We start from the raw sequence: 22,898 nt of genomic DNA on the forward strand, positions 1-22,898 counted from the left end.
TGAAATAGAGCAATCTCTTAATCTGTCTTCATTGGAGAGATGTAGAACTGAGATGGACCTTATATGCATTTTCAAAATACTTAATGCTTTAAGTGATGTCCCATCTCTGTTGCAATCAATGTCTTTTCATGTTCCCAACTGTGTCACCAGAAGTCAAAATCTGCTATTTATAAAATCTTCTAAGAGCAACTTTGGTTTTTATGCCCCAATGTCCAGAATGTGTAGATTAGTCAATTCATCACACGACTTGGAATTTTTCGGGATAGATCTTCCGGCTTTTCGTAGATCTCTTCGCGACTAAACAGTGTGGGATGAAGTTGGATTGGCATGGTTTAGCTCAAAGTTTTTGGTCTTTCGTTTTTTTTAATATATTGTATACTATTATTGTTTTGCCCTTGTTTGTCTTTGCTAAATAGTTTTATGTTCTTTTTGTTCAGTTTCTTGCATTTATGTTTCTTCATGTAACTGTTGTAATTGGCTTAGGCCGTATGTATATAATAAATAAATAAAAATTTAAGAAATGTGGATGTTTGAAGATAGAATTGTGAATGTTATGCAATGTGTAAATAATTCTTCCTTAAAATAGTTCCTCAATCTCGTTTGAGAAATCAATTGACATAAGTAGTAATAGTTTTACTATTCAATTTTTAAAATATACATAATACTTGGTTATTTATAGTCATTATAAAATCTAAACTACCTACGATATATTTTTTCCATTTGTCTCATTCAATATGTGCCTGCAAAGAAACAAATTAATGCATTCAATTTGACTAAAACTAAATTATAAGTCTAATTAAAATTAATATTCATAAAATCACTTTGTAAAGAGCCCTTTAGGTATTATATTAAGAAAGTGGAGCTTTATAAGCCATCAATGATAATAATAATAATAATAATAACACACATTCATTAATATGTTTACTTGAATAGGGAATTGTTAAGTAATAATTTAAATCCTATTAGTAATAGTGTACTGTCAGTTCCAGGATGCAGAACTAAGTTCGCACGGAGGCACTCCTTACATGTTGGTCCGAGATCTTTCAATCTTCTAACTAAGGAACTACAGAACGTTAAACCACTGGTACAGTTTAAAGTAGGTTTGAGGTCTTGGATTAGCATGGAAGGAGCAGATAGACACTTTCTTTAAAAAAAATTAAAATAAATTCATACTGCAAATAAATCAAATTTTTGTAATTTCAGCATATGTTCATTTGGTTTTTCTTTTATTATTCTTTTCTTTTCATGGTTATGTCATACCATATATATGTGCTATAAACTATTTAATAATTTAAAAAGGAATGGCCCACGCTCAGACGCTGTAGTCTTTGTGGGCATTTTTTCCAATTCATATTATAGCTTAATTTTAAGATGTATTTTTCTAAAGTGTATTTTTGTAATTGTATTTCTATGTAAATAATATATGTATGGAAAAATAAACAAATAAAAAAATTAAGTCAAATGATTTTGAAGTGCATATATGTAGAAAACCTAATTACAAATTTAAGTCACAGTGCCGGATTTTAATTTGGCACTTTACATTTAAAAATTATGATTTAATTGGTAACTTTATCATTTTTACAATCTAGTTTTATTTATAAATAGAATAACACCATAGAATTAAGAATAGTCCAGAAACCGCATACGCGCATCAAACAGAAGGCGACTAAACTACTCTTGAAAGAGTAGTTTTATGTTTTGACCCATTAATTTCTTTGCAGACGTCGCTCAGAACGCAACTTCCGATTTGAATTCAACTATGCCGTGTTGTGTCGTTTTGAAGTGTAGAAATACTGCTGGGATCTTAAAGAAACAGGATGGGATCACATTTCATATATGAGTAGCAAATGCACTACTAAAATTTTTAAATATCTTTCCACCTGTCAGATTGTTAAAGAAAACGGAAATTTTGTTGGTGTTGCCAGGGTAGTAATTTTATTTTACCCTACTTTGCTCATCTAATAAGGGGACTAATGAAAATTGGACCTCGGATTAAACAACGCCGTGGCGAACATTTGAGCAATATTATCTTTAAAACATCAAATACTACTTAACATGACATAAAAATATGTCATAAATTACTCTTATTAAATGACCCTTTACTTATCTACTCTGTTGTGTAGATCAATATTTCCGCATGCACATTAAAATTTGATTGCTTTTTTTACCTTACATTTGTGTTATGATTATATTTTTTCCCATCTGGCAACATTACGCGGCGACTTCACGAATGCGCGCGGCGAAAGTGGGGGGATTTCCGGACACAGTCCGATGTATTCAAATATGATTCTACACTGCTTCTGGACTATTCTTAATTCTATGGTTTAAAGTAACACCCGCATTTTATTTCTATAGTAAATCACAAAGAGCTTTGATTAAAAATTACACTTATTTAAATGTCTTAAGCTATTCTTCCTTAATGATTCCATGACAATTCCAACTGATTCCATTACCAGGCATTTTACTAAGCAAATAAGGCGAACACCATACTAAATACCATCTTTCTCCTAAAACGTCTTTTACATTATTTTTCCAACCATTATCGTAGCTAACCATTTCCGCGTGTTTACTTTCAGGGGTAGTCTGTCCTTTTAAAAGAACACGGCCGTGGTAAACAAGTAAAAACCCCGTGAAACCTGTCACTACAATATTAATAATGAAAAGCAAAATGTTAAAACTCTCCATAGAACAATCAACGGCTATGGCCGCAAGCGGGAAGACAAATTTCATACAAGCGAGCCAGGATTTCACATCCATTCCGCCGTGAAAAATTAAATAGTTGAGGTTAAAGTAAAAAGCATAGAGCGTAGAGATGAAAATGTAAAAAACAAACATGTAAAAATATCTATGGTTTTTGTACCCTACACAGCAGCCGAAAAAATTGCAATGGTGGTCGCGTTTCAAAACACAAATGTCACACACAGAACAGTGCCACGATCGTGGCGGCGCCATACAATTACAAATTTCACACAGTTTCCAATTTGATTTCGGTTCTGGCAATATTTGGTCAGTGGTGTATCCTCCCCCTCTGACTCCCTTCGTAAAGTTTCCGATGATGTTATGAATCAAAAACACAGAGTTAATTATGTGTATAATGTAGGCTGTCGTCCATTCTGGGTACAGTGTCGGTAGGATTAAAAATATTTCATACACGTAAAATAGGGGTATGAGAATAAGGCATATGGACACATGCAGCCAATCTTGCTTGTGAGGCAGCTTTCCTTTTCGCATTTTGAAAACTGCAAAAGAAACATTTCAAGTATTATAGAAATCTCAATGGATTTAAGGGTCAGAGCTCGCGCAGCGGAAACTCGCATTTAGGTATTTGACGCTACGCATACATTAGTGGGCGGCATGCGCACACACTGATAGCTTCAGGGGTACGGCACCGCACGGCACGACACACAACAAACACTACTACTTCTAAGATGTTTTATGTATATTATAATTTGTGTTTTCTTTTATTTCTACTCAAATATAAATCTGAGTTTTATTTTAGAATCCAAAATGGCAGATGTGACATTTTTGATAAAATAAAGAGTAGTTTCATTTTCCGGGTTTTTAGGGGGGCTTAATTTAAATTTCACATTTTTAGGGTTTGTTAGCCAAAACGGAACCCTTATAATTTCGTTTTGTCCATCCGTCTGTTTGTATATCACAGGCTTATATCTCTATTAACATATTTCAACAGAGATAAAGAACATTTAAGACAAGGTAATATAGAAGTCTAGGCATCTACAGGGCTTATGACCTGTCAATGGCTGGTTTAAGTGGCCACTTTACACACTGTGTAACATTCACCATTCTGCCTATATTTGACCATCTATATTCCTTCAATTCTTTCATCTGTTGATGTTTGTGAAGTTAAAGAGCTGAAACCTTTATTTATGCGGGTGAGATTCATCTAATTTAATTATTTCACCTACATACTAGGCAACGCCTGAAAATGTTATTTTTTCAATTTGTATACTTCTTCATGGACCAGGTAATTTATCAACAATATTTTGAGTTTGTCCAAATTTTCGTAGACAAGGACTGGATTCAACTCATAAACACAAACATTAACTTCACAAACATCAACAGATGAAAGAATTGAAGGAATATAGATGGTCAAATATAGGCAGAATGGTGAATGTTACACAGTGTGTAAAGTGGCCACTTAAACCAGCCATTGACAGGTCATAAGCCCTGTAGATGCCTAGACTTCTATATTACCTTCTCTTAAATGTTCTTTATCTCTGTTGTAATATGTTAATATAAACAGCTCCCCAGGGAGTTGAATCCAGTCCTTGTCTACTAATATTTGGACAAACTCCAAATATTGTTGTTATATCTCTATTACATTTTTATCGATTCCGATGAAATTTCAGAGGCAGGTAGACGTAAACCGGCGTACAATTGAGCAGTGAAATTATGAAAAAAAAACTGATAGATAGGTAGGTAAGTAAGTAGGTAAATAACCTATACATAAACCTAACCTTTTTGGCTCAAAGGCAGCAATATTATATAGGCCCGAGGGTATATAACCTTATCCCAGTTTCGTGGAAATGTGGTGGGATTGCCGGCTGAGGAAGGTGTTGACTGCATTCTTAATCCATATTGGACGGAGGGAGTCAGAGAATTTGTTGTCCGATGTAGAAGGACGTAAGCTGGTTGCTTGTTTTACTAGTAATGACTTGGGACTTAGGATATAGAGATTTTGGTATCATTTATGTTTTCTCTGGATATTCATTGTTTACCTTTAAGACTGAAAAAGCACACGTTATGATAAAACTGTAAATACTTTTAAATATCATTATAAAATACATAATTTACTGCCTTAGAACGGGGAAGCTATCCCTAGTTAGGCAGTTTAGATGAACCAACAGCAAAAATAAAAAATATGTATGCTTACTTTTACTACTGAATTAATTTGTTGTATAAATAATTACTTGTATATTGCTGTAATAAATATGTAAATACATGTAATAATAATAAAACTGGGGGATGACAATTTTTACGCGCACCCCATCTTGTAAGGTATTGTTCGACGGGTAGTTAAAAATAAAATAGAGGTTGCTTAGTGACTTTTTAATTCATGTGAATATTTCGGTAAAGGTTGGGGAAGAGAATAAGGTTAGGGAGAAAAGGAGGCCTTTTACATATTCTTTGAAACACTGTTAGAATTACAAAACGAACTGGTCAATCCAATAGAAGTAAACAATGAAGATATTGATATAATAATTCACAATCAAAATATTCAAATTTACATTCCTCATTACATACAACCTACTACAGGTATACCTACGTGAATAATATGGTTTTTTATGGTTTTAGTACAGGGTTTCTAAAGCAAATTAAATTTCCAGTGCCTATGATTAAGTCTTGTGGAGGCTGTCAAAATGGGTGGGCATTACCGAGGTTGATAATGACACTTTTCATTATGTGGTATATTTTCTGGAATATACAAAGTTACCTCTTTGCTAAAAATTAATTTGATTACTATGATAATTATTGGAATTCAAAAGATTACACAGAAGTATACATAATATTGCTGGGTGATGAAAGAGAAAAAATGTTTGGCGTTTTAAAAACATTTATTTAGATATGAATAATGGTATAGTCACTTTCAAATTGAAATAAAATAAAATAATTTTAAAATCGTTTAAATTATATTTTTTGCGGTTTATTGAACCTTTACTTAATTATAATGAAACATTGAAAAAATTACAACAAAAAACAACTTTAAAAAAAAGTATACATTAGTAAAATGTGTCAATAAAAATAAATGTTACATCTGTAAAAAATAGTACAAATATTTACCTGTAAATTAAACAAAAAAATAATTAAGTTATAAAGAAGTAAAAAAAAACGGCTGCAAAAACAAAGTTAAAAAGTTAAACTTATAAGGAAGAAAAATAAAATAATTATAAATAACAAGGTAAGAAATAATGGGGTATAACGGTTTATTGAAATATCTTAGAAGGAAATCAGTATGAGTAATTTATTAGTATAAGATAAAAGGCAAAAAATGAAAATGCAAGAATTAAAATGTTATGGATATTTTAAGAAACAGGAGAGTTATTATACTTTATCTTCATGGTAAAGTGATGTTAGAGTAGTCTGCTCTACCAAATGCTATCCATTTGGACACCCATCTTCACTGTCTCAAAAAATTCGAGTCAGTCATTTTGGATTTCAAAATAAACATCAGATTTGAAATTAAAACCCCCTTATACACCTGAAAGGACACCCATCTTCACTGTCTCAAAAAAGTCGAGTCAGTCATCTTGGATTTTAAAATAATCATCAGATTTGAAATTAAAACCCCCTTATACACCTGAAAGGACACCCATCTTCACTGTCTCAAAAAAGTCGAGTCAGTCATCTTGGATTTCAAAATAAACGTCAGTTTTGAAATTAGAATCCCTTTATACACCTGAAAGGACACCCATCTTCACTGTCTCAAAAAAGTCGAGTCAGTCATCTTGGATTTCAAAATAAATGTCAGTTTTGAAATTAGAACCCCCTTATACACCTGAAAAAGACACCCATCTTCACTTTCTCAAAAAAGTCGAGTCAGCTATCTTGGATTTTAAAATAAACATCAGATTTGAAATTAAAACTGGATTTCAAAATAAATATTAGAAATCAGAATCCCCTGAAAATGACACCTATATTCATTTTAGTAAAAAAGTCGCGTCCACTAATCTAGAATTAAAAGAAAGTTAGTTTTAAATTTGAAACCCCGTAATACTTCCGGGATACAATTATAACGTAAATAATACTTGTAACAATGTGTTTGTATTTGAATTAAATTATTTTCTGTATATCTGTGTAAAAAAATCTAAAACAATTCATTATGTAAAAAATTTATATATCACACTAAAATAAAATTGTAAAATGTCTTCCTCGGCACGGGTTTTCCCAGTGGGAATACATTGTAAATTCAATTTTGTAATATATTTATGTGAAGTATTGAATAAATAAATAAATACTTACTTTCGTGTCACCAATGGTATAGTACCACTGCAGCGATTGCCTCCAAAGCCAACTCGCAACTGAATCAGAATTGATCCCGCCGAGGTAACTCGGGTAACAAATAAACAAATTCTCTTCTCATAGAAATTTGTATGAAAAAATATTGTAAAAAAATTAATGGTTGATAATGTATTGCAAAAAAAATATAAGCCGTTTTGAAAAACTTTTAACTTTATCATGTTTTCTAATGTTTTGTTTTGTTCTTTTGTTTCTTACTCGCCAAGGATGGAGATGTGTGGAGAGGGGCCGTAAAGGAGGGAAAAGCGGCACACGACGACCTCGGGCTGGAAATCTTCGAGGAAGGCAGCTGCCTACTGGAGCCCCTCCACAACCTGGAAGTGTGAGAAATGTGGCGGGCTGAACTGGTCCCGTATAGGACAATACAGTCATCAGAAAAGCTGTTTTTCATTCTCGGCTGTTCATTATCATATTTTTTTTATTTTTAGTTATTTCTCGTACTCTGTTACATAGCTTGAATTTTACATATATTATGATTTTTATTCCACAGCATTGTGACATTATTGATAAATTACTTTAAAATCGGTTTAAGTGCAGAATAAAATACAAATAAATAAAAAAGGTTTTTTTTTTTCGCAGGGAGGGGGGGGGGGTAAGAGAGGGCGAGCCGGGTCTTGAAAATATTTAATCCCATCAATGGCCATAACCATTGTATTGATATATGCTAATGGCCATAACCCTACAAAGTCCTTTCATCTCTCTGTTGAATTATAGATTACTGAGAGAAGGAATATAAAGGTGCAGGCATTTGCAGGGCTTATAAAAATACGTCGTTAGGTGGTCTTTGAAGTATTCCACCGGCAAAAAACAAAAAAAAATACTTACATTTTAAATAGAGAAATAAATCAAATGAGAATCGTGAATCAACTCTTTGCAGCCATTCCGATTATTGTGTTTATATTGGTCAAATCAGATAGAAGAAAGATTTTTTTTATAAAACAAAATTATGTTTTTACAATAAACATTTTATGACACTTATGAGAGCTGTCAGATTTTTTAGAACTCAACGACAATACTCATAAATATTTTTTAAATCTTTCACTGTCTACGTCAACTATTTTGTTGGGGCTACATGGGTAACATAAATTTAATAAAATAATTTGTTGATAAAATTTTGCAAGATCGAAGCAACTAAAGAATACAATAATATACACATTCTTTTATAAAATTCATATATAAAAATATTTAAAATGTAATATTAAGGAGGGATATGCATTATACGAATGGCGTAGTAAGTAGTAACTAAAACTGTATTTCAAGGTTGATGGGTGTGGCGTTTCATTTTTTCTGTCTACCCTTGCAAAATAGTAAAATGGTTGTGGTAGTAGTTGAAAGAATTTGGTTGATTCTTAGATTTTATACTTGTATGCGTAACATATTTATACTTCAACTGAGATGGAGAACGTTTTAAAGAAAGTAACAAGAATATCCAAGCATTTACAAGGTTTACGAACTGTTTTTGGCCGGTTTAAGTAATTACTTTACAAACATTCATTGTTTCGTCATCAGTTTTTTTACTGCCATATTAAAAATTCAAATTTTATCAAAACATCCGTTTTTCTTTCATCTGTTAATTTGTGTGAAATGAAAGAGGTTAAACCTCTTTATGGGTGTTATTATTTCGAATTATTTGAACTACTAGGAAATATCACGAAAATAAGTTTTTGCACCTTTTTTGAAATATCTTTCAATGATCAATTTTTTTTAAAATCTTGGAAATAACCGTGGTTTAGAAAATGTATTAATGTAGAAGAAGCAAGGTCTGTTAAGATATACTAGTGTGGCAATCTTTCATCTCTAGTAACTACCTATCCTCACGGGGAAATAGCGTAGTGTTTTTGAAGTTTGAAAACCTTTTGAAGTTTTGCCTGTATATATATTTTTAAATTGTCTATGATTTGACTGTCAAATCAAAATACAATGATCTGTGGTAAAGAGAGCTGTCAGCTCTGTTTATGTAAAATTTGGTTAGAAAATTCAATACGTTTATATTTTGGACTTTGAACTCAAAGTAATATTTCTGTTGAACTTATTTTGCTAGCGGTTGAAGGTTTTTTCATAATGTTTTCTTCAATTTCTAATAATGTCAGTAGGTTGTCAATGATCAACATTCGAGGTAAGCTAACCAAATAATAAAAGTCCCTGTTGTGTTCTCTGGTGAGTGATTAAAATGAAAACAGCTTCTGGAGAAAGCTCTTGCATAGCCTTTTATAACTGTATGATTATTTTAAGAGTGTTTGCAATGTTCACAGTGCGGTACATGGATGAGCAATCATCATAACTCAACAATGAGGAAGTTCAGTGGTTTTTCGAATTTGTTCCTATGTCTATACTATCAAAATTAAAAATAAATAAATATGTGTCGTATTACCATTGCTATGATTTTAAAGTTTAGTAATTACTCTGCTCGTTTGTTTGTTATGTTACTTTTATTATTGTTATGCTACGTTTGTTGTACACTGATGATGCAGTTCTTTTAGCAAGCAGCAAGTAGAATTTGCAACAAATATTGAACATATTCAAAACTATTTTCTTAGACAATTAGATTTAAAAAATAATGTTTAATTTTCAAGTAGGACCGAGTCCACTGATTTTCAAAAGGTTCAAAATCTCGCAACTCGGCATACCATGTTGGATATGAGCTTTCTCTACAAAATTGTTAATAACCTAATTGATAGCCCGGAAATTGTTAGAAGCATTTCATATCGAGTCCCTGTCCGTAGAACTCATCAATCTGTACTCTTCGACATTCCTAACTCAATTGGAGCACACAGTTGGAGCATTTGGCTTTCACAAACAGCCTCAAGACGTCTCTATCAGCTGTCAATCGCTGTCAAAAAGAGTCTTGTAAGGAATTGAACCAAACAATATTCAACAAACATCACTCCATGTACCCTCAACAGTTGGAGCATATGGCTTTCACAAACAGCCTCAAGACGTCTCAATCAGCTGTCAATCGCTGTCAAAAAAGTCTTGTTGGGACTCGAACCAAACAATATTCAACAAACATCGCTCCATAGTTGGAGCATATGGCTTTCACAAACAGCCTCAAGACGTCTCTATCGGCTGTCAAAAAAAAGTCTTGTTGGGACTCGAACCAAACAATATTCAACAAACATCGCTCCATTGTTGGAGCATATGGCTTTCACAAACAGCCTCAAGACGTCTATCAGCTGTCAATCGCTGTCAAAAAAAAGTCTTGTAGGGAATCGAACCAAACAATATTCAACAAACATCGCTCCATGTCCGCTCCACAGTTGGAGCAAATGGCTTTCACAAACAGCCTCAAGACGTCTCTATCGGCTGTCAATCGCTGTCAAAAAAAGTCTTGTTGGGACTCAAACCAAACAATATTCAACAAACATCACTCCATGTCCGCTCCATAGTTGGAGCATAAGGTGTTCACAAACAGCCTCTAGACGTCTCTATCGGCTATCTGCTGTCAAAAAAAGTCTAGTAGGGAATCGAACCAAACAATATTTAACAAACATAACTCCATGTCCTCTCCATAGTCGGAGCATATGGCTTTCACAAACAGCCTCTAGGCGTCTCTATCGGCTATCAGCTTTCAACTCCTATTTAAAAAAACGATTTTGTCGGAAATCAAACCAAACGATTTTAGAAAATCATCACTTTATATCAGCTCTGATAGCATGGCTATGGAGTCAATCATTCAGTGACTTATATGAAAGGCGCTAGAGTTACGTTGATATAATTTTATTTTATTAAATGTATTAAAAACAGCAATAGAAATAGATTTTAATTTAAGTAAACATGAGAATGAATGACAATATCCCATATATGATCTTTGTATGACTATCCACATTGACAGTTTAGTGGGAAATGTAAATAGTTGAATCGAATGCAATGAATTTTTCGCGGCTTATTTAACTGAAAGTTTTAAACTTAACTCTGTTATTGGCTATATATTTTATTACACGGTGTTGTTTTTTAGTACGGGAAAAGCCGATAGATAAAGCCACAGTTTTTCAAACGGTTTTTGAGTATCTGGCTGTGTTTTACTGTTATCTTAATGTAATAAAATCGCAAAGAAGGTATCCCTGTTAGGAAGGATAAGGAATAAATTAGACATTAAAACCTCTCTGCTGATATTTAAAAGTATTATCGTTCCCCACATTGATTATTGCTCCAGTATTTTATATTTAAGTAATGAAGGAGATCTAAAGAGACTCCAAATAATACAAAACAAAGCGACGAGGATAATATTAAGATGTGGGAGACGAACAAAAGTTAAGGAAATGATTCAACTTCTAGATATCACGACAATTGATCAAAGAATCAAATTCAATGTTGCTAATGAAATAAACAAAATTATTAAAGGAATAGTTCCGAGATATTTTCAAAATAAACTAAAAAATAATGAGTTCTTTCATAGAAACTATGCAACAAGAGGATCTAAAAATATAAGACTGGAAAAGAAATCAAAAGCAATGTCCCAGAACTGCCTTATGTACAAGGGAATACAACTATTTGAGGAAATGCCAGAAAGCATAAAAAATGAAATAAATGTAAATATATTTAAAATTAAATGTAAAAAGTATATATGTGAAAAATATTGGGTAGTATATAGTGTAAATAGTGAATATAATTAATGAAAATGTACATATGAAACAGTTAATATTATAAATTAGGATATTAAGTGTAAAATAGTGATAAATAATGTTAGAATAAGTATAGATGTAAATATTGTGTTGTAAATATATATTAGACTATGTTAATCATAGAACTAAATAAAATAAATAAATAATAAATAGTATTTAAAATCGTCATTTTTCTTACTGTAAAATGGCGCTTCTTGTATTTTTCTTGTTTCAGAATATACATAGGATGGTACTCACTCGGTTCCCTTATTCTGTGTCCTTCAATTCATCTCTCATATCTGCAATGAATGTTTATTAGTATAAAAGAGAACTTACCTTGCGTTTTCCTCGACAAATTCAGTATTCAAAGAAATACTTGGATCTGTATCTCTCATATTGCGCTCAGCAATATTTATTTCTTGTAGCACACTGTTGCGTTGAATAAGAAAACGCGAATTTCGTTCGCCTTCGATAAAATTAACCGCGACCGAGTTTTGAAAACCGAAATATTTTCGACGAACCGCGTACGGAAAAATGTTATTATCAACATATTACAACAGAGATGAAAAACATTTGAGAGAAGGTAATATAGAGGTCTAGGCATCTACAGGGCTTCAACCTGTCATTGGCTGGTTTAAGTTGCCGCTTTACACACTGTAAAGCTAGGGTTTCCTAGGACAGCGGTGCCCGTATCTTAACGGCCGTAGTGAACGGTGATGCGGTGGGAAGCCGTCGTAACGGTGACTAGAAAATGATTTTCTAGGAAAACGGTGTTAAATGGTGTTGATAACACCGCTTTCCTAGGAAACCACTCTCTAGTCCCCGTTACAACTGCTGTATACCGCATCACCGTTCACTATGGCCGTTAAGATACGGGCACCGCTGTCCTAGGAAACCCTAGCTTAACATTCAGCATTCTGCCCATATTTGAACATCTATATTCCTTCAATTCTTTCATCGGTTGATATTTGTGAAGTTAAAGCGTTGATGACTTTATTTATGCGTGTGAGATTCATGTGATTTAATTATCTCATCTACATACTACTAGGCAACGCCTGAAATTTTTAATTTCAAAGTTAAATCTCGTTAATTCACCTCTGCTTAATATTAAAAAAAAAAAAACTTAATTATTTATTACAATATTTAAGTTTGTCCAAATGTTTGTAGACAAAAGACTGGATTTCACCCCCTCGGGTGTCATTAAGATTTACAAATTACAACTGGATGGAGAATACATTAAATAAGGAAAAAATTGTTAATGTTACACAGTGCGTAAAGTGGCCACTTAAACCAGCCAATGACAGGTCATAAGCCCTGTAAATGCCTAGACTTCCATATTCCCTTATTTAATGTATTCTCCATCCCTGTTGTAATTTGTCTATCTTAATTATTTGTAACTGTAATTTTATAACTGTAAATTTGTAATGTTATTTTATGTAAAATAAATGTATTAATATATCCCTACTCAATATATTTTTAAAAATTTAACGTTCCCAATCAATTAAATTTAAATGATGAAATAATCATACTAAATTATTTTTTTTACTGGAATAAAAATAATCAATTATTTTTTTATTCATTTATGTATTGAAAAAAATTGTTGACAAAACAAGTATAAAATTACAAATGGTTTGTACATACATAATTAATAATAGGTAACGTTTCTACCTCTGAAAGAGTTTTTATTTATATGCAAATTTATTAAATGCAATTATATTTAATTTTTACTGTCTTTAACAGATTCCTTAAAATTAGATATTATATCCTATAGTCCTTAAAATAAGGCTTGATTAAAATGACAGCTGCCAGACTAATGTCAATAATGATGGAAATTTACTGATCACTGATCGTATAGCGATCAAATCAATTTTATCAGTTTATTCATGCAAACATGAAACTCTGTTTCCGAAAATTGATGTAAAAACGCAGACAAGTCTTTTAAAGTGTATTTAAAACAATTATTCACCAATAAGACATTTATACTTTTTTCATGAACAACATCAAATGAATTATTTTTTTATTCAATCAAATTACATTGATCAATTTGTCCCATCTCTAACATTTTTGCAAAATGATGTAACTTTGTAAGAACGTCGTTAATAATTAGGTTTTTTTTAATTTTAAAGCTGAATTTATATATTTGTGTTGATTTATATGTCAAGCATTGTATTAACAAATTACAACAGGGATAAAGAATACCTTAGAAAAGGGAAAATGGAAGTCTAGGCATCTACAGGGCTTATGACCTGTCAATGGCTGGTTTAAGTGGCCACTTTACACACTGTAACATTCACCATTCTGCCCATATTTGAACATCTACATTCCTTCAATTCTTTCATCTGTTGATGTTTGTGAAGTTAAAGAGCGGAAACCTTTATTTATGCGGGTGAGATTCATCTAATTGAATTGTTTCACCTACACACTAGAGTTTAGGTGTTCAAATATGGGCAGAATGGTGAATGTTACACAGTGTGTAAAGTGGCCACTTAAACCAGCCAATGATAGGTCATGAGCCCTTTAGATGCCTAGACTTCTATATTACCTTCTCTAAAATGTTCTTCATCTCTGTTGTAATATGTTAATTTTAACAGCTCCCCAGGGAGTTGAATCCAGTCCTTGTCTACAAAAACTTGGATAAACTCAAAATATTGTTCTAACATTTTTTGTAAAATGATGTAACCTTGTAAGAAAGTCGTTAATAATTAGTTTTATTTGAGTTTTAAAGCGGATTTTATATATTAATGTTGATTTATGTGTCAAGCATTATATTGAAAAAATATATTAACACGCCAGATACAAATGATTTTTCGTGTGTCAATATAAATAACTTCTTAGACGTTGCTACAAAGTACACTCTAATCAAACTATATTTTACACAAATAACACTCTAATCAAACTATATTTTAAGGACTATAGTTAACACAGAGTATATCACCCCAAATGTTATATATTTGGCCTGGGCCGATTACAATACTTACATGAAGAAACATACATACAAGAAACTGAACAAAAATATCATTAAACTATGTTGCAAAGACAAACAAGGGCAATAAAATAACACTATAGAATAATATATATATACACATACACAATGAATATACAAGAATACAAGAAACATACAAGAAACTGTTTTTTTATGAAACTATCAAGTTTTATTTACTGCACAACATAATTTTATTTACTACATATATTATAAACTTGGCAATCTTGAATAAATTTATTATACTAAATTTAGGTTCTGATCTTTAAGTCAGTTTTGCCTGGAATATTCAATGCGTTCAAATATTTATGTTGCTGTGCTATGAGTTTTAAAATTGTGGTAATAAAATAAATGCGGTCTTCTACACTAATCTTGCTTTTTAATTAGTATTAAATACTTGCGCAGAGTTGTGCAAAAGTTATTTATTATTTCATGAACTTACATTGAATAAAAAAATATTGCTAAATGAATTATTTTACAAGTTTTCAATAATTATTTTCGACAATAAATAATCTATGAAAAAATGACAAATTAATCAGTGATTTACGATGTATATTGTTGAATCAAATGAAGCATTTATCAAAAACGTGAAAAAACTGTTTAAAATATTCACAATATAAAAAAGACAAGAAAAGCACAAAAAAAATATCAATAATCCTTAAATCTAATAATAATTTAAAGGTCTGACATACTGCTGTCTTCTGCTTGTCTGTAATTGATTTCGCCATCCCTGATGATGCGATGCACCCACTCACTTTCTTTAGTAACTATTTTTAATAAATCGCGCCCGGAATAAATTAATAATTATTTTTATAACACAAATTAATCAAAAATAGCAAAGGGTAATTATTTTTACTGTCACTTTTATTAAACCGACATTATGATTTTTAATTTCAATCAAATCCAACCAACACTCACTTTGAACACTCCCGAGATTTAAAAATAATTATTATTGTGCAAAAATATTTTTTTAAAAACGCCAGAATTATCTTTGGCAGGCCATGTGGTGAATGGCTAAGACGCTTGCTTAACGTACTGAATTTTCGGGTTCGATTTCGAGCCAGGTCACAATTACATTTCTTTAAGCCTTGCATTTACAAACCGCTCCCGAAAATAAATGCACTTTATTTTTAAAACCACATTTTTAGAAAACGCGAGGGGGCAATTGTTTTTATTTTTACTGATTAAACCGATTTAAGTTTGTTTTACTATTAATTACACTTTGTTACACTCGACATTGGACAAGTTCCAATTCGGCCTATCTCTACACAGGACTGTTAGTCCCGCGGAGTTGGGACTTATGTCTCAAATAATGTACAATACTTATGTACGTAAATAAATAATTAAAATAACAAAACCGCCGATTTGGCGGACAACGTGGTCTAACGGCTAAGACGATGCCTCATTCACGTTTGTGTATTCGGGGTTCGATTCCCGATTCTTTAAAACAGTAGGATTGTTACAATTACTAACACGACACTGCTCACTTCACTTACTAACACAAAAAAAAAACATTTTTAAAACGGTAGGATGTTACGCTGGATTTTAATAGTAAAATTTGAACAATTTATTTTTAAAGAGAAAAATTGCCAACCCAGTACACCACTTTTTATACGAACATCAGCAACCATATGCTTATTATTATTAAATGAATTAAAAAAATATTCGCTAAACCACCAACTTTTTGTTAAAAAACCTTTGCAAAGTATTTTTACACGCGTGCGGCGCGATCGAATTTTCGAGAAGAACTGACCACAAATTACAATCTTTGTGTGAAAATGTTTTTTCTCTGACTTTATTTCTTACCTTTTCGCGCTATTTCACTCTGTCTGTCAAAAAAAATAAAAACCTAAACTCGACAGCCATAAATCAAAAAAAAAAATAAAATGAAATTTCTTCTTAAGAAGAAGAAGAAACTCGACAGCCATAAATCAAAAAAAAAAAAAAATGAAATCTCTTCTTAAGAAGAAGAAGAAACTCGACAGCCATAAATCAAAAAAAAAAAAAATGAAATCTCAAATGTCAAAATGAAACGTTTTAAACAAAGGTTTAATTACATTTTATCAACTACTTAAAATTTAATTTATTAGTAATATTTTTTCACAATATGGGCTGGTGTGCGTATTTAATACCCCTTTCCTTAAGTTATCCACATTTTTTCAATTTTTCAAATGAATCGATGAATGAAAAATGCCTTATTACATTAGTAAAATTGATTTATTTTTAAAAACACATTATATGGAGCAAACACAATTGTCATTCAATATTTATTTTATATTAAAGAAAATTGTACATAGGTTCGATAATTAATTAATCAGTAATTCGGTAAAACAGCGATGACCTAATTAAATCATAAAAAATAATTATAAACACAGTTTGATATTCGCGGGGTTCACTGCTTGAGAATCACTGGGATTCTGTTTACACTCGATGGATGAGATTCGCATTGCGCACCGGACTTCGACTAAGGGACAAACATCTGGTGTTAAGATTATGCTCGGGCACTGGCTTCATAGGAATGGTTGATAAAACTTCCTAGCAAATCAAGTACGGAAGGGCTTAAATAAAAACGCACATTCGTATTCATTGCTTAGCGAGTATTATGCAACTCATTACTTGAATTTCCCTCAAGAATAATCTTAGGAAGCTGACTAAGTACATGAGCTGTTCCAAAATGCATGAAAGCGGCTGCTTGTAGCTTAGTCAAACCTCCGTGGGATCAACCCTTCTGGAGTGCTGAGAGCCATCTCCCAGTACCGGGACTGTTCCAAAATACATGAAAGCGGTCTGATAGCTGAGGAGATGAACTCCCGGTTCGAAAGCAAATATCTTGTACCATGACTGTTCCAAAATACACGAAAGCGGTATGATAGCTGAGATAAATAACTCTGCCTTCTATAGCGGGTGCACGACCTTTTATAGGCGAACTTTGGTGACTATTCTGGTGGGGATGTTTTCCTTCAGGCCTCCGCGGGGGATGGGGCGCGCAGGGGTAGCCGGTCAGCAGCGATGTTAGAGGAGTAATGTTGTGGGGCCGAGATAGCGATTCATGTGCAAAAAAATCATAGGTACCCATTTCGGGCGCACGTTTCAATTATACTTTATACACAAGTATTCGGACAAGACAAGTAATCGAACTCGGGAGAAATAAATGGTCAGGACGAGCAACCGATTACCCACCACTTTACCAAAGCTGCCCCAGGAGTGATGGCTCTGTGTCAACTTCTCACGAGCAATCCGAAACTAGAGTGTTTTCAGCAAATAGGCATTAGCATTGTTTATAAAACTAACACAAGAAGAAAGATCTGTTATTTTACAGTTCAGGGGTTTGAGGGTTTCAAAACTTGCGAATCAATGCAAAAAATACGCTTACATGTGGATTTGACCGCTGCTTTTTTAGATACCACTTTATTTAACCTGGGATAAATGACTGTCCCAGTTTACGGTGTGTAATCAGTTCAACTTTGATTTTTAAGAAAGATAGGCCGGAGTTTGGGCTTATCCAGAGACCAATATACATGTAACGAGTAAGAAACTAGCTTAAATATATCTTCTCTTCAAGACCGTCTAAATAAATCCGACTTTCTAGTCCTGTTTTAAAATTCTCAACCCTCTCTTTGATGCGCCTGAACTACTGAGCTCAATAAAATTTAAAATCCCAACTAGAAACCTCAGACAAAACTTACTTTTTCATACCGATAATCATAGAACTAATTACGGTTTTCATTCCCCTATGTCCAGACTTCTTAGGTCTGCCAACAAACATACCTCTTGATTTCTTTGATAACAAGTTGTCTTCTTTCATACGATCACTGAATCAAATTCAATTATAAACACCTCTCCCGCTTCTACTCCCACCAAGTCTACTATATAACATTGTGTCTTTCTACTTTAATAAATAAATAAAGCTCTATGGCGTGATAAAATGTCAAATTTCATCTAATTATATTGAAAAATGGTTTAAGTTATGCATGATTTTTTATTCAAATGAAATATTTGCGTTATTATGATTTACCCAAATATTTCATTTTGAGGGGCATTTTCAACGAGTTGTAAATAACTCACTATTAGAAAATGGAAATGAGTTGGGGTCGAGTGGGTTGCCATCATTACTGGGACAAGTAAAATTCCATATTTGGAATCATAGGTTGAGAAACAATGAAGTACTATTCATCAATCAGCATAGAACACACTATGGCCTTAATTCTCCAATGGCCCGTCTTCGTCATATTGTTAACTCAAGACAAGATCTGGACTTTTTAGGTTTATTGATGTAATAACTTATATTTACATATAAGTTATTAATTTGAAAAATACTTGGTACACTTACACTTATTTATTTTGACCAATTAGCGCTTTCACCCTCTAATGGGTTAAACCCTTACCCTGTGCGCTTTTATTTGAGCCCTTCCGTACTTGATTTGCTAGGAAGTTTTATCAACCATTCCTATGAAGCCAGTGCCCGAGCATAATCTTAACACCAGATGTTTGTCCCTTTGTCGAAGTCCGGTGCGCGGTCGTAAATCTCATCCATTGAGTGTAAACAGAATCTCGGTGATTCTCAAGCAGTGAATCCCGCGAATATCAAACTGTGTTTATAATTATTTTTTATGATTTAATTAGGTCATCGCTGTTTTACCGAATTACTGATTAATTAATTATCGAACCTATGTACAATTTTCTTTAATATAAAATAAATATTGAATGACAATTGTGTTTGCTCCATATAATGTGTTTTTAAAAATAAATCGTAATAAATCAATTTTACCAATGTATAAGGCATTTTTCATTCATCAATTCATTTGAAAAATTGAAAAAATGTGGATAACTTAAGGAAAGGGGTATTAAATACGCACACCAGCCCATATTGTGAAAAAATATTACTAATAAATTAAATTTTAAGTAGTTGATAAAATGTAATTAAACCTTTGTTTAAAGCGTTTCATTTTGACATTTGAGATTTCATTTTTTTTTTTTTTTTGATTTATGGCTGTCGAGTTTCTTCTTCTTCTTAAGAAGAAATTTCATTTTTTTTTTTTTTTGATTTATGGCTGTCGAGTTTCAGTTTTTATTTTTTTTTGACAGACAGAGTGAAATAGCGCGAAAAGGTAAGAAATAAAGTCAGAGAAAAAACATTTTCACACAAAGATTGTAATTTGTGGTCAGTTCTTCTCGAAAATTCGATCGCGCCGCACGCGTGTAAAAATATTTTGCAAAGGTTTTTTAACAAAAAGTTGGTGGTTTAGCGAATATTTTTTTAATTCATTTAATAATAATAAGCATATGGTTGCTGATGTTCGTATAAAAAGTGGTGTACTGGGTTGGCAATTTTTCTCTTTAAAAATAAATTGTTCAAATTTTACTATTAAAATCCAGCGTAACATCCTACCGTTTTAAAAATGTTTTTTTTTTGTGTTAGTAAGTGAAGTGAGCAGTGTCGTGTTAGTAATTGTAACAATCCTACTGTTTTAAAGAATCGGGAATCGAACCCCGAATACACAAACGTGAATGAGGCATCGTCTTAGCCGTTAGACCACGTTGTCCGCCAAATCGGCGGTTTTGTTATTTTAATTATTTATTTACGTACATAAGTATTGTACATTATTTGAGACATAAGTCCCAACTCCGCGGGACTAACAGTCCTGTGTAGAGATGGGCCGAATTGGAACTTGTCCAATGTCGAGTGTAACAAAGTGTAATTAATAGTAAAACAAACTTAAATCGGTTTAATCAGTAAAAATAAAAACAATTGCCCCCTCGCGTTTTCTAAAAATGTGGTTTTAAAAATAAAGTGCATTTATTTTCGGGAGCGGTTTGTAAATGCAAGGCTTAAAGAAATGTAATTGTGACCTGGCTCGAAATCGAACCCGAAAATTCAGTACGTTAAGCAAGCGTCTTAGCCATTCACCACATGGCCTGCCAAAGATAATTCTGGCGTTTTTAAAAAAATATTTTTGCACAATAATAATTATTTTTAAATCTCGGGAGTGTTCAAAGTGAGTGTTGGTTGGATTTGATTGAAATTAAAAATCATAATGTCGGTTTAATAAAAGTGACAGTAAAAATAATTACCCTTTGCTATTTTTGATTAATTTGTGTTATAAAAATAATTATTAATTTATTCCGGGCGCGATTTATTAAAAATAGTTACTAAAGAAAGTGAGTGGGTGCATCGCATCATCAGGGATGGCGAAATCAATTACAGACAAGCAGAAGACAGCAGTATGTCAGACCTTTAAATTATTATTAGATTTAAGGATTATTGATATTTTTTTTGTGCTTTTCTTGTCTTTTTTATATTGTGAATATTTTAAACAGTTTTTTCACGTTTTTGATAAATGCTTCATTTGATTCAACAATATACATCGTAAATCACTGATTAATTTGTCATTTTTTCATAGATTATTTATTATCGAAAATAATTATTGAAAACTTGTAAAATAATTCATTTAGCAATATTTTTTTATTCAATGTAAGTTCATGAAATAATAAATAACTTTTGCACAACTCTGCGCAAGTATTTAATACTAATTAAAAAGCAAGATTAGTGTAGAAGACCGCATTTATTTTATTACCACAATTTTAAAACTCATAGCACAGCAACATAAATATTTGAACGCATTGAATATTCCAGGCAAAACTGACTTAAAGATCAGAACCTAAATTTAGTATAATAAATTTATTCAAGATTGCCAAGTTTATAATATATGTAGTAAATAAAATTATGTTGTGCAGTAAATAAAACTTGATAGTTTCATAAAAAAACAGTTTCTTGTATGTTTCTTGTATTCTTGTATATTCATTGTGTATTTGTATATATATTATTCTATAGTGTTATTTTATTGCCCTTGTTTGTCTTTGCAACATAGTTTAATGATATTTTTGTTCAGTTTCTTGTATGTATGTTTCTTCATGTAAGTATTGTAATCGGCCCAGGCCAAATACATAACATTTTGGGTGATATACTCGTATATCTGATTACTCGTCCCAACTCACGCAGCACTAACTTTTAGTCGCACTGAGTTGGGACTTATGCCTCAAATAAACTGTTACACATTTTTTGAGACAATAAATAAATAAAAAAATTGCCCATGGATTTGGCAGCCTCCGTGGTGTAGTGGTCGAGACGCTTGACTCACACACGGAGTATTTAGCAGTAATATTGTTTACTTATATTTTTTATCTAGATAAACAAAAAAATAAATTTTAAAAATATTCAAAACTAACACATAAAATCATGATGTATCAAAGTAACCCTACTTCAAAGGGTTGACTTTGATCACCAAGTCTTTATTATTTTGTCGCTCACACAACATAATACTTTCTCATTTAAATATAATATTTTTGTTTATCTTAGTTTTTAAAACAGTTTTTCTCGTTTGTTTTGTATGAAAACACTGCTCTCTCGTGCCACAAGAGTGGTTCAGGATACCACCCCTGGGCTGGTATTCTGAACGCGTTTACAGCGTGCTATAATCCGTATTTAGTACGTAAAAACGCGCTATACCGCACTATAATTTCGTTTGGAATACCAGCCCTGATGCAGTTAACATAATGCATTCAAAATATTGTTGAATAAAAGACATACTTAATTTTTTATTACATATATTAAAATAATTATAATATTTACAATTTTAATATTCTATTAAATAAAAGAAAACAGACTTTGTAAAAGGTGTTCTTTAAATAATATTTTGAGTTTGTCCAAACGTCTGTATTCAAAAGCCTAGATTTCACCCCCTATATAAGAATACAAACAATGTAAAAGTATAAATAAATATGACCTGCCGTTGACTGGTCTAAGTGGCCGCTACACATTTTAGGGGAGGAAATGTTTACACAGTAAGTCTACGCATTCGCACGGCTTATGACCTGTTGTTGGCTGTAAAAGAGCCACTTAAACCAGCCAATGGCAGGTAGAAGCCCTGTAAATGTCTAGACTCACACATTCCCTTGTCGAAAATGTTATTTATAACATAGTCTAATATATATTTACAACACAATATTTACATCTATACTTATTCTGACATTATTTATTACTTTTATACACTTAATATCCTAATTTATAATATTAACTGTTTCATATGTACATTTTCATTAATTATATTCACTATTTACACTAAATATTACCCAATATTTTTCACATAAATACCTTTTACATTTAATTTTAAAAATATTTACATTTATTTCACTTTTTACGTTTTCTGGCATTTCCTCAAATAATTGTATTCCCTTGTACATGCGGCAGTTCTGGGACATAGCTTTTGATTTCTTTTCCA

The 22,898-nt window shown here is 32.1% G+C and overlaps 2 protein-coding genes across 4 annotated transcripts in view; one reads left to right on the top strand and one right to left on the bottom strand.

Moving 5' to 3' along the window:
* Positions 1 to 416: 416 nt before the first annotated feature.
* LOC148281143 (putative palmitoyltransferase ZDHHC24) lies at positions 417 to 8,030 on the bottom strand. Of its 3 annotated transcripts, XM_088227201.1 has the most exons (3): positions 7,864 to 8,030; positions 7,237 to 7,352; positions 417 to 3,239 (listed from the first exon to the last, which is right to left on the bottom strand). In XM_088227201.1, coding segments are annotated over exons 1-3 (951 nt in total). In that variant the 5' UTR covers positions 7,866 to 8,030; the 3' UTR covers positions 417 to 2,406. The 3 variants fall into 3 exon arrangements, with proteins under 3 accessions (XP_088083327.1, XP_088083329.1, XP_088083328.1); XM_088227203.1 differs by lacking the exon at positions 7,237 to 7,352; XM_088227202.1 differs by lacking the exons at positions 7,237 to 7,352; positions 7,864 to 8,030 and adding an exon at positions 4,479 to 5,654.
* Positions 8,031 to 8,950: 920 nt separating this feature from the next.
* Positions 8,951 to 22,898, top strand: part of LOC148281144 (delta(3,5)-Delta(2,4)-dienoyl-CoA isomerase, mitochondrial) — a 33,914-nt gene continuing 19,966 nt past the window's right edge. Inside the window, exon 1 of the mRNA XM_088227204.1 lies at positions 8,951 to 9,154. Coding sequence (XP_088083330.1) covers positions 9,100 to 9,154 — 55 coding nt within the window. The 5' untranslated portion in view covers positions 8,951 to 9,099. The remainder of the gene's footprint in view (positions 9,155 to 22,898) is intronic.

The sequence above is a fragment of the Micrasema longulum genome, unplaced genomic scaffold (genome assembly GCF_059751315.1).
Source record: "Micrasema longulum isolate JH-2025_06_02 unplaced genomic scaffold, ASM5975131v1 h1tg000493l, whole genome shotgun sequence".
NCBI lineage: Eukaryota > Metazoa > Arthropoda > Insecta > Trichoptera > Brachycentridae > Micrasema > Micrasema longulum.